Source organism: Pantherophis guttatus, chromosome 1 (genome assembly GCF_059756535.1).
Source record: "Pantherophis guttatus breed Tessera chromosome 1, ASM5975653v1, whole genome shotgun sequence".
NCBI classification, from domain to species: Eukaryota; Metazoa; Chordata; class Lepidosauria; order Squamata; family Colubridae; genus Pantherophis; species Pantherophis guttatus.
This window is the reverse complement of record NC_142063.1, coordinates 349,509,260-349,522,147: the sequence shown is the minus strand read 5'-3', so window position 1 is coordinate 349,522,147 and position 12,888 is coordinate 349,509,260. Positions and strand designations below refer to the sequence as shown.

General features: G+C 44.6%; 1 protein-coding gene across 3 annotated transcripts in view; it reads right to left on the bottom strand.

Moving 5' to 3' along the window:
• Positions 1–995: 995 nt before the first annotated feature.
• Positions 996–12,888, bottom strand: part of MYO1C (myosin IC) — a 44,318-nt gene continuing 32,425 nt past the window's right edge. For 2 of the 3 annotated variants that reach the window (XR_015733440.1, XM_034424463.3), the window contains exons 28-32: positions 10,382–10,517; positions 9,407–9,477; positions 9,094–9,191; positions 2,585–2,684; positions 996–2,456 (exon numbers count right to left, since the gene is read on the bottom strand). Coding sequence is in view for 1 of the 3 variants with exons in the window: in XM_034424463.3 (XP_034280354.1) it covers positions 2,430–2,456; positions 2,585–2,684; positions 9,094–9,191; positions 9,407–9,477; positions 10,382–10,517 (432 nt within the window). In the remaining 2 variants the exon portion in view is untranslated. The remainder of the gene's footprint in view (positions 2,457–2,584; positions 2,685–9,093; positions 9,192–9,406; positions 9,478–10,381; positions 10,518–12,888) is intronic. The other variant, XR_015733439.1, reaches the window with a different exon arrangement.

The window sequence follows — 12,888 nt, the reverse complement described above, 5'->3', positions numbered from 1 at the left end:
TGATGTTTGCTTTATACAGCACAACTACTGGTCCTCCCCCTGGTACCCTTATCAGGGGAAGCACCCCATGACTTGGGGCAAACCTGGGTAGTCACAGCTGCTGTGGAGGTGGAGTGGATGGTTTTTTGGGTTTCATTTCTTCATGCTCAAGTCCAAAAACTGCAGGGAGCCTCAGATTCAAGACCAAGGTGTGATTGAGAACATGCAGGAGTGCAAGTAACTTTTAGGGAGTTGCAGATAGGAGCTGCTTTTGCACCTGTGTGCGCCAAAGGTTGCCCAGCCTCAATGGACCAATTGAGGGCACAATATATTGTATTTGCATAGTGAATTTTTGGTAATTTTATTACATGGGGCCTTGAGGATTTGAGAACCCTAACCCTGTCTGCATCTTGAACGCTTAAAAAAAATTGGAAAGAGAAAAAAGGGACAGCCAGCAGCAAGGTGGATAGATGAGCTCTAGCTACAGTGGCGATGGGGGTACCATTGGAAAGCCAGCTTGCAGACATATGGTCCCATCGTTCAGAGGTCCTGTTTGCACAACTAAGGATCTCACTCATTTCCGTTGCTAGTGCCCTAACTAGCAGAGGGGAGGAGTTGCAATGGCCTAGTGGTTAAGACACTGGGCTTATAGACTGATACATACGAGGCAGTAACTGGTTTCTGCACGTTTTGCTTCAGATCAATCTGGAAGGTTGGGAAGGTGTAGCCTTTGGCTTTAGACATTTTAATGGGCACCGATTTGAAAAATCCACTCTATTTAACAAATGTAAGTTTCATCCAACCATGGCCAGTTAGTTGCCAGACCAGAATATCCTGAAAATACCAGGTACCTTCCATGTTTTCCATCACACTCTCCCCAAACATTGGGCTGTGAGGCATCAGGTTGAGCACTTGTTCTGCAATCCTGTGAACTGAGGGAGAGGGGAAGCGGTATGGGTAGATTATGAAGTAATTTGCCAAATTTCAGCACAGTCAACAAACCAAAGAAACGTAAGGATTTTTAGTAAAAATTTATTTGGCATATATATTTTGATTCATATCGCACACTGCACAGAGCCTTAAATCTTATGTACACCATAGCATAGGCCCCATTTTAGAAATGACATAAAACATTTGTCACCATGTAGGGAAGGAAAATTCCCTGGGCAGCCGTAAACAAAGCACATACAAACAAAATGATACTGATTCTATGTAAGTAACGCAAAAGGCTTATTTCAGATCAACGGGCATAAGCACTGAAGCAGCTTGTTCCCAAATCTTTGTGCTGGAAATGTTCCTTTGCAATTCAGAAATGTGAATTCAATCTGTGTAGTTTTCAGAGGACAACAAACAAACTTGGCTCCTTGAACAGCTGATTTCTCAAGCTAGAAAAAAAGCAAGCTGAGTAAGATTAAAAATTTAAAAATTCTGAATTGGGCAAAAAAGCCCAGTGCTTAAAAGGAAGCTTGCACACGAAGCAATAATCATTTAAACAGCTTTCATGAAAGATAAATCAAAATGTAGATACTGTCCATTTGTATGACAGCAAACAACGAACTGCCTGGCATATGCAAACTCTGTTTTGAAGTTGTCAGTGTCGCATGAAAACGTTGAAGCCATAGGCAAAAGTTACAAGGCAGACTTAGTGTTACTAGATACACATTTTTAAAAATCCCAAATATTTAGAACTTTGCAATCTGAAGATTCTACCATTTTTAAATCACTCTTCTCAAAAATGCATTTCAGTAATTTTTGAGTTCTTATAGTTTTGTTTTTTGCTTGATATTTCATAGCAATGTCCCTGCAAAGACTAGAGACCAGAAATATTGTGTTGAAGATTAATGGAAAACCCGTTTTTTATAAGGGTCAATTTGTGGAGAAGATATTGCTGAACTCCCTTTGGCAAAGTCAAAGTGCAGATATAAGTAATCCATCCAAACCAGCAATTGCCAAGTCTTGGGAAATTTCCAGGAAAGGAAAGGGGGAGAATATAGAAATGCCAAGTGCTGATATTTCTTGGATTATCATAATTTCTCCAATTAGAAATAAGAAAATAATTTCCATAGTGCAAACATCCCATACAAGGAGGAAATATTTACAAAATTTCATCTGTACATTATGGCTTTTTATATTTTCATACAAAGCACCCAAAAACAGGAGAGGATTTCTTTATAAAATATTTTCATATATAATTTGGCATTTTACTGGGATTTGTTGGCAACTGCAGGTTACCTCACTGTGGGCACCGTGGCCGCCAGTCTGTCTAGGGCCGATCGGCAGATTGGGTACGGATAGAGCGAAAACCAAGGGCAGAACTAAAGGAGGGTCATTGGTGGCCAGAGAGAACGGAGGCAAAGTGAGGCCCCTCACTGATGAAGGGGCCAAAGAAAACCTCCGGCCATGTTCATTGAATTAGTGTATGGCCCCTTGTAGAGAAGTGTCCATTGCCATCATCGAGAATTCAAACGAGGAGCCACCTGAAATGCAGACAAAAGCAGTAAGAGACGCTGGAGGTCTTTTCCTCAGAAAGAGGCCCGGCTACTGGGTGCCCAGCCCAGGGAAGAAGGTGGCTGCTGTCAGCTTTGACAAGCAAAGGGTTACTTACGACTGCCAGGTGACCGTTCTTGGCTTTGGCTATCAGCAGCTCAGATCCCGAGGTGAAGTCAATGATGCCTTCCTTGCCTTGTCCAACTGTGAATTTGATGCTGGGGAAGTGGGGAGAGTCAGGATTAGGGTATTTCAAAGGCCAGGGAGAAAAAGTTTCAGATGCCACCCCAGGAGAGCCTAATTCGCATAGCCATGCCAGCTCAGGGTTGCGCTATCTTCAACAGAATGATCAAAGGCAAAATGAATACTCAACATTTGTACCTGTTCCCAGCAATGTGTACAACTATATAAATTAGGCCACTAATCTTAGACTGCAAACTGGCCTTTTGACATTACATTAGTGAATTTGTGGTTGTAAAATATTGTATTGTAATTGTAAACTGATACTTTGCAACAGGAAAATATTGAATTTTTAGAAATTTTTAATTTCTAAACAAAACAAAAACAAAGTCATGGGAATAGAGACTGATAGTATAGTGTCTTGCAAAGTGTACCATATGTTTCAGAAGACTCAAATTATGTATCAAATGTAAACTACTTGAATTACTAAAAGAAAAAAAAGGGTCTAGAAGCAAGTCTAGCCACTCTGAAACTCAATGAACAAAGCGAGAAATCCCAACCTAAACAAAAGACTACACCAAAATAAAACATAATAGAGAACAAACAGCTTCTTAAAAATGACCCCATATCAGGGTTGAAATGCTCCCAGTTCAGACCGGATCACCCGATCCGGTAGCAATGGCGGCGGGTGGTTCGGAGAACCGGTAGCAAATATCCCTGCCACCCATCCACCCCCATGCACAGCTGAGCTGCGCAATCATCAAAGGCTTTTTAAAAATTATTTTTAAAAACATTTTTTCTACAACCTCTTGCTGAAAAAATGCTTTTAAAAGTTAAAAAAAAGCCTCTGATGATCGTGCGGCTCAGCTGGGATCGTCAGAGGCTTTTAAAAGCATTTTTTTTACAACCTCTTCCGCCGAAGAGGTAGAAAAAATGGTTTTAAAAGTAAAAAAAAAAGTTGGCTACGCCCACCCAGTCACATTACCCCCCCACCAAGCCATGCCCACACAACTGGTAGTAACAAATTTTACATTTCACTACTGCCCCATATATGAACATAAAGAAGAAAACTGATACCCCTAAACTGAACACAATAGGGAACAAACAGCTTCTGTAAAAAAAACAACCATACGTATATACCCAAATAGTAAGACCAAGGGAAACATGTCACTTTTAGAAGAAAACAACAACCAAGAGCAAATCCCCTACTAGCTGTCGTAGCCCACTCCAATGAAGCCCCTCTGGAACCGAACAGTCGCTTTCATAGCCTCCCCCTGGAAGAAAATAGGCAGACACCCACAAAAGAACATTCATCAATAGTTTCTAAAAAAAAAAAATGCACAACTCAGCATTCCTGGGACAGGAAGAAAAGGACCCCAGACTTCCCTAAGAAAAAAAAGGTGAATATTGGTGATAGGGGGTTCAATTCTTAGGAGAATAGAAACTATAGTCTGCAGACCAGGCACTCAATCTAGAGAGGTATACTGTCTCCCTGTAGCAAAAACCAAAGATGGAATTAAGTACTTTCCTAAAATAATAAACCTCACGGATTACTACCCCTTTTTTCTCTACACATGGCGACTGATGACACAATAATGAATCTGAAAACAATAACGTGATTTTGAACAGCTAGTGAAGAAAGTTAAAGAATTAGGAGCACAAGTGGAATTAGGAGCATAAGAACTAGAAAAAATATATTTGGAAAACAACTGGCTCATCTTATCAAAAGGATTTTAAACTAAAATTGAAAGGGGGGGCAATCTTCAAGATCTTTAGAACCTAATTCCAAGCAAAAGTCACTAGATAGCCAATCACATAAGGAGAAAGAAGAAATTAAAAAAGAAAAACATAATGAAGTAGAGAGTGATGGGAAGGATGGAAATCCCAGTAACAAAGTAGGACATATAAGAAACATATCCAAGATCCATAAAGAATTCAAATGCCTATACACTAATGCTCAAAGTTTAGGGAACAAAAAGGGTAAACCTGAAGTATTAGTACATGAAGGCAGATATGATATAGTTGCTATTTCTGAAACTTGGTGGGATGAAACTCATGACTCATGGAATGTACTGATGGAAGGATACAAACTATTCCAAAGAAACCGACCTAACAAAAGAGTAGGTGGACTTGTATTATATATAAAAGATCACTACATCTCTACAGAAATACACAAAACCATGAGTGAAAACCTAGAATCCATATGAGTCAATATAAAAGGAGAAAAAAATGGCATTGCTATAGGCATATACTACAGGCCGCCCAACCAAGCAGAAGAAATAGATGAACTCTTTGCTAATCAATTAACAAATGTATATAGGAAACTGTAGTAATGGGAGCCTTTACCCTGATATCAACTGGGAGACAAACTCTGCAGCAAGTGAGAGATCGAACAGATTCCTAATCAATTTAGCTGCTAACTTTGTCATTCAAAAGGTAGACGAGGGAATGAGAGGAAAAGCTATACTGGACCTAATTCTTACTAATAGAGAAGAAGAGATAGAGGGAGTTGACGTTGCTGGACCTTAGGCAAGAGTGACTACGTCATATTGGAATTCAATATAATGCAAACACAAGCAATACAATATCATCCATCCAATATCATTTTAAACTTTAAAAGAGTTGATTTTAACAAACTCAGACAGCCTAAGAAAAATCCCATGGATAAAAATCCTAAAGGGGAAAATAACTCAAGAAGCATGGGAAACTATTGAAAAATATGATCATAAAAAGCCTAATACAATACAATACCACTGAAAAAAAACAACCAAGAAATTCAAGAAGAAATCAACATGGTTTCACAACAATCTCTCTGATAAACTCTAATAGACAAAAAAGATAAGTACAAACTGGAAAGACGTAACTAAGGTAGAATGTCGGCAGATAGCCCGAATCTGCAAAGATGGGAGTCAGGAAAGCAAAGGCTCAAAATGAACAAAGACTTGCAACAAAAGTCATAGCTAATATTAAAAGTTTCTTTCAGCATATAAATAACAAGAAAAAAGTCAAGGAAACAGTCGATTCACTAAAGAGGAAGATGGCAAGGAAGTAAGAGAAAAAGTAGAGAGAAAGCAGAGCTGTTTAACATTCTTTGCATCAGTGTTCACGCAAAAAGAAACTATAGCCCAACCTACAAAAACATAACTGTAAAAGACAGACTAGCAATAAAAATTAAAATAAGCAAGAAAATGGTAAGAGAACACCTGTCTAATCTTGATGAATATAAATTACTGGGATCTGATGGGTTGCATCCAAGAGTTCTGAAGGAGCTGGCAGATGTTATCTCGGAACCATTGTACCATACCTTTAAAAAATCCTGGCGCACTGGGGAACTACCAGAGGTTTGGAAAAGAGCTAATGTGATTCCCAACTTCAAAAAAGTAAGAAGAAAAAACAAACCCAGGAAACTACAGACCAATCAGCCTAACATCAATATCTGGAAAGATACTGGAAAAAATAATAAAAAAACAGATCTGTGAACATCTAGAAACAAAGTTCTAACTAGTAGCCAGCATGTGTTTGTTAAAAACAGATCATGCCAAACCAATCTTATTTCATTCTTTGACAAGTGACTAAATTAGTAGACAAGTGAAATGCTGTGGACATAGTATACTTAGTATACTTAGTCTTACTAAGTATACTAGTAATGCCTTACTAGTATACTTAGTAAGGCATTCAACAAGCTAGAAAAATGGATGGGGAACAATGAGTTGAAACTAAACCCTGGCAAGACCGAGTGGCTCTGGGCTTGGGGTTTGTTGGCTCAGGGAGAATTGCCATCTTTGGTCTTGGATGGGGTGGCACTACCCCAAACAGACCTGTGCGTAATCTGGGGGTTCTTCTGGACTCACGACTCCTGCTTGAAGAGCAGGTGACGGTCACAGCCAGGAGGGCCATTGTACAAGTGCGAGTTGTGCACCAGTTACACCCTTTCCTGGACCGGCAATGCTTACTCACAGTCAGTCATGTCTTAGTCACTTCTCGTCTTGACTATTGCAACACGCTTTACATGGGGCTGCCCTTGAAGAGCATCTGGAAACTCCAGTTGGTGCAAAATGCAATGGCCCGCATGGTTTTGTGCAGACCCTGGTGTGCACATGCATCACCTCTCCTGCGGGAGCTGCATTGGTTGCCGATTTGCTTCTGGGTGCAATTCAAGGTGCTGGTTGTCACCTTTAAAGCACTTCATGGCTTGGGACCAGGTTACCTGGGGGACTGTCTCTTGCCGGTCACATCTACCTGACCCATCAGAGTGGGGAGGCAGGAAATGCTGCAGGTCCTCTCCCCAATGGAGATACACCTGGTGGGACCCAGAAGAAGGGCCTTCTCCGTGGTGGCTCCCTCTCTGGAACATCATTCCCCCAGATATTAGAACGACCCCCACTCTAATTCTCTTCTAGAAGGTGCTGAAGACCTGGTTCTGCCAGCAGGCCTGGGGAACTAAGAGTGGGATGGAGCCCATTAAATGGCTCGTGTGATCGGCTGTCGCTGTCGCTGGGGCGGGAGGTGGGGGGTGATTTTATTACATTAATTTATTTGATTTTTATTAGTTTTACTGTTTTTAAATGTGGTTTTTATATTCTGTAAGCAGTCTTGAGTCACCATGGGTGAATAGGCGGCAATATAAATTTAATAAATAAATAAATAAATAAATAAATAAAAAGTGGGATAGACAGCCTCACCACCAGATGGATTTGTGACTGACTGACAAACCATACTCACATCTAAATGGAAGGAAGCAGTGGGGTACCACAAGGTTCCGTTTTAGGCCCAGGACTCCTCAGCATCTTCATAAATGACTTAGATGAGGGAATAGAAGTGGAACTCATCAAATTTTGCATATGACACTAAGCTGAGAGGAATAACCAAAACCTCAGAAGACAAGCTCAGGATCCAAAAAAATCTTGATAGACTTGAACACTGGGCCCTATCCAACCACATTAAATTTAATGTGGAGAAAAGCAAAGTTTTACAGCTAGGCAGGAAAAAGCAAAGGTACAAGTACAGATTAGATGAAATCTGGCTCAAAAACAGTAACTGTGAGAGGGACCAGGGAGTCCTAGTGGACATTCACTTAAACATGAGCCAGCTATGTGCGGCAGCATCCTAAAAAGCTAATAAAAATCCTTGGAGGCATAAAATCAAAATCACGTGAAGTATTAATACCGCTTTATAAGGCCTTAGTAAGGCCACACCTGGAATATTACATCTAGTTTTGATCACCACATTACAAAAAAGAGGTTGAGACTTTGGAAAAAGTGCCAAGAAGCTCAACTAAGATGATTAAAAGCCTGTAGACAAAAACATTTGAAGAATAGTTGCAGGAATTGGGTATGGCCAGTCTAGAGAAAAGGCCTGGAGTGACATGATCGCAGTCTTCCAGTATTTGAGAGGCTGCCACAAAGAAGAGGGGGTTAACTTATTTTCAAAAGCACCAGAAGGCAAGACAAGAAACAATGGATGGAAACTAATCAAGGAGAGAAGCAACCTGGAATTAAGGAGAAACTTCCTAACAGTGAGAACAATTAATCAGTAGAACAGCTTGCCTTCAAAAGTTGTAGGTGCTTCATCACTGGAGGTTTTTAAGAAAAGACTATGTTAGAATATTCATGACTGGGAAGACATGGTAACAAAGTCGGCCAATGAATAGGCATAGCAACTAAGTCAGCCAATTGGGAGCTGAGACAGACTGGAGCCAGGGCGTGTCTTAGTCTGCAGCTTCTGATTCTGTGCAGAGAAACGAAACTGAAACCAGTGTTTGTGCATGCTGTCTGCTGATCTGAGCTGAAATGAAACTGTGAATTTGCTGTTGATATTGTAAACTTACTTCATGTATTACTATGTATATAAAGAAGTTAATGAGCCCTGCTGCATCAGTTTATCTGTGTGTGCTTCTGGATTTGATTTTTGCAAGAAACTCTGGCAGACAAGACAGTCACTTATCTGAAATAATATAGGTTCTCCTGCTTGAGCAGGGACCTGGACTAGAAGGTCCATTCCAATTCTATTCTATTCTAAGGATTATAATCTCACTGGCGTAAAACATTTCATTTATGAGCCAAATGAAATAAAAACCAGATTCCTAGTTGCTTTATTACAGGCATGAGAGCTTCGATTTGCTACCCCTTCTGTCTTCATTGGAACCAAAAGGCAGCTGATCCAGAGAGACCAGGAGGAGGCGGCCTGGTAGTCCCAGTGCAAGAGCCCAGGCTTCAGCTCCCAGCCTGCTGGAAGAAGGACCTTGAGCTGAACTGGGTTCCTCCATGTCTAAATAAAATGCTTCCCTGGGACTTGTTTGCACCAGAAGCCGTGAGCTGCTTTGAGAGCAGGGCTGGGTGCCAATCCCTGCTGGGAGCACTGGAGAAGGGACAGCAGCATCTAACCCAAATGCAGCCGCCGCCACAGAACCGTATTCATGAAGGATAGGTTTATATTGCTTAAACTCACCTGCCCTGGTTGATATTAACATTGTTGACTTTGTTGGCACTTATGGCAATTTTAGTCAAAGTTTCAATCACAAAATCACTCTGCAGCACAACATCTCCCTGAAGGGAAAAAAAGTCCAAGAAAGAGGTTTTAAAACGTCGGTAGTGCTAGGTAGAAGTCGGGTAGGGGAGGTGCTCCTAGGCAGGCAGGCAGGAGCTCATGTCAAATGAGGGCATTCCCTCATCAAAGGGAATTGCTGTTACTTAAGTGTCACTCGAGACCCCACCCCACCCCCCAATCTCTGTGGCGGCTCCAGAGCACACCGAACAGCTACCTTCTGCTTGTTGTCCTGACGAAGCACATGGAGCACAAAAAGATTGTCGCTCAGGCTGCTGACTGAGATGCCTGCAAGAAACAAAGGGGTGCATGTGTGGAAAGCTGGGTCACGCATCCCCTGGCTCTCGGCTGCCTGCCCCAGAAAGCAAACCGGGTTTTTCCACGTCACATGGCTTGGCCAGGTGAGGACAGGTTGGGCACCTCTGCCTTGGCTTTCTCCTTTTCTGGATGTGCTGGGGAGCCAATGCCCCTTGACTCCAGCAAAGCCTTGGGCAGAGAAGCTCATGGGACACCAGTCACCACTTCATCCAGCAGGTCAGATGAATTCTTGTCCAGCAGTTGACTCAGCCAATCTGGCAGCAGGGGCTGGCACCCATGTGTGCAAAGTCTCCATCACGGAGGACAGCTTGGTCAAAACCACATGTGCGCTAGCAGCCCTACCGGCTTCACAGCCTCCCCATCCTCTTCCCCATTGGGTGAGGTGACACTTGAGGGTCATGGCCTGGCACCTGCACCCAATTGGCATTGGGGAAGTCTGTTTGCAATTGGCAGGCCTCACAAGGGAAAGGCTCCTTTTTAAGCTGCTCTTTCCCTTCAGCTCTTTTGCCAGGAGGACCAGGAATGCCAGACTGAGGGTTCCCATTTTATGACTGGCTGGGTGAATTTAATCCTGCACAGTCAAATGTAAAATGGGGGCTCAATGTAAGGGATCACTGAAGCCCTCCTGTCCCAGTTAAGTCTGTGGAGGGTGGGGGGAGAATAGAGCCAAGGCCAACTGGAAGAGGTTGCAGCCCCTCTTTCCCAGGCTGTGTTTTGCCCCTGGCTGAGCCGAGGCCACCCATCCCTGCTTCCTCCTCCTCCCCTCTGACCAGATCCCCAATTGTGTCTAGCTCAGGCCAGATCCCCAATTGTGTCTTGTCTCAGAGCGAGAGTGGAGGAGTCTTGACCTGAAAGGGTCGCTTCCCCTCCTTACCTGTGAGGTTGCTGTAGTCGATCTGCTGCTTGACTTTGGACTCTTCGACCAGCACAGCCGCATTCTGGGTGAGCAGCAGCTGCCGGGCACGGGCCTTGTAGCCTTTGCGGTCATACTTGATCACAGGAACGGCGTACTAAAAGGGCGACAGAGCACGAAATAACGTTTTTCATGGGGGCCTTAAACTGCCAACAGTGTTTCCCAAAAAGTATATAGTTTGTACCCTGAGATAATCAAAAATCTTGGCCACCTCGAAAAACTTTAGGAAGATGAAGAGCTATAATTAGAACCTCTGGGCCCAAGAAGCTGAAGCCCCTCTCTAAAGTGCTTTCTTTTGTATAAAGCAGGGGTCTGCTTTATACACCCAGTCATAACCCCGACTCTGTGAACCGTCACTGGTCCGTGGCATGCCATCAACCGGTCTGCATAAACAAGCAAAGCCGCATGCGTGGGATGCAGGCAGCATGAAAAAATGTGCCCCCTCCAGTCCGCAGAAAACCCTTTCTCTATGGAACAGGTCTCAGGTGCCCAAAAGGCAGGGATGAAATCTAAATTTTTTTGCTACCGGTTCTGTGGGCGTGGCTTGGTGTGGCGTTGCTTGGTGGTTATGTGACTGGGTGGGCATGGCCAATTTGACGTCATTCACGTCACTCACCATTAGAGCCAGGAGCTCCACATTCTGACACAGAACAGCAGCACATTCTGTCTTTCACAGAATGTCACAGAAGCCAGGAGCTGCACAAAAGCATATTCTGCCTTTCTGAAGCCCCCAACACTGAGTTTCCCCCTGGCTTGACTGCCCAGGTGAACCTCGGAGCCTTCTCTTGCCCTGCTCTTCATCCCGGAGGGCCGCGCATCCCCCACCACACCAATCCTCTGTACAAACCGCCCACCCCATTTCTGCAAAGGCAGAGCCTCCCCCTTGCAGGGCGATCCAAAGAGGAGAGGGGGATGCTGCTGAAAAAGCTGCCTTCCACCTGGGCCTCCTCCTGCAGCCAAACGTGCCTAGCCTTGCTTGCCCTTTCCTCAAATGGACTGTGCATGGGGCGCTTGGAGACAGCGCGAGCAAGACAGCTCTCCAACTTCTGTTTGTGTGTGTGTGTGTGTGTGTGTGTGTGAGGGAGGGAGGGAGGGAGGGAGGGAGGGAGGGAGGGAGCGATCTGAAGCCGAGTTACCCAAACTTCTAGCAGCAGCGGGGGCAGCTTCTGAGCAGCTAGCTTCACCTGACCTACTCCCTGAGTCTCGCTGTTCTCCTCGCCCCCGCCCCCACCCCACTCAAGCAGCAGCTTCCCTGCTCAGCCCAAACAAGCTATGCATCCATGGTGCCCGCACCAGCATCCTGAGAGAAGCAGAGAAGATCATCGATTGCAAGCAGAAAAACAGAGGTAGCAAGCGTACGCCGTGCTGTGGGAAAAATGAGAGGTTCTGTTGTCCCGCAGAGCCTGTTGCTGCTTGAGGGGGCGAGGTAGGAGAACGGCGAGACTCAGGGAGTAGGTCAGGTGGAGCTGGCTGACTCAGGGCTGCTCAGAAGCCGCCTGCACCGCTGCCAGAAGTTTGGGTGCCTTGGCTTCAGTTCGCTCCCTCCCTCCCTTCCTCCCTCCCTCACACACACACACACACACACACACACACACACAAAACAGAAGTTGGAGAGTTCTCTTGCTCGCTCGCTCTCCAAGCGCCCCATGCACAGCCCATTTGAGGAAAGGGCACGCACGGCTGGGCACATTTGGCTGCAGAAGGAGGCGCAGCGCAATGGGGTTGTTTTGTTCATGAGGTGGTACTTCAGGAGGGCAGGCAGACGTCTGCAGCTGACAACTATAATGAATATGTCCACCTGTCCTCCCGAAGCACCACCGCGGCGAACAAAACAACCCTATTGCTATGGATGAATAGCTTGTCGGGGCTGAGCAGGGAAGCCGCCCGCTTGAGGTGGGGGGGCGAGTAAGCTGCTAGCTCCTTCCCCGCAGCCCTGCCATGCTTGCCTGCCTTCCACGTGGGCTTCTGCTTGCCTGCCTTCGCAAGCTGGCCAGGAAGGCAGCATGGAAGGCAGGCAAGCATGGCAGGACTGTAAGCCGTGGACCGGTTCGGGGGCGTGGCCAGCCAACCATTGCTCCCGGTTTGGCAAACTAGCCTCAATCTCTGCTACCTATTCCCCCGAGCCAATCCGAACCGGGAGCATTTCACCACTGCCAAAAGGTTGGGGGCCACTGGTATAAAGGATTGAGAGAACTCAGGAAAAGCAATAAACATTCAAACAAAACAAAAAGTGGCAGGTACAATTCTATTTCACAGGAGATCTTCAAGGAAATCACAAGTATAATCCCATCATAAACAGCTACTTGGAAAATCCAATTAAAAAGTCCAACTTCACTCCCTATGGATTTAACAGGCTTATACTGTATAGGGCAATCAGTTCACCAATGCTAGAATGTCTGGGTGATCAGTAACCACCATTTTGAGAATGGCCACCTTCTCTTAAGTCCCTAGTCTGCACCTTCTGCATT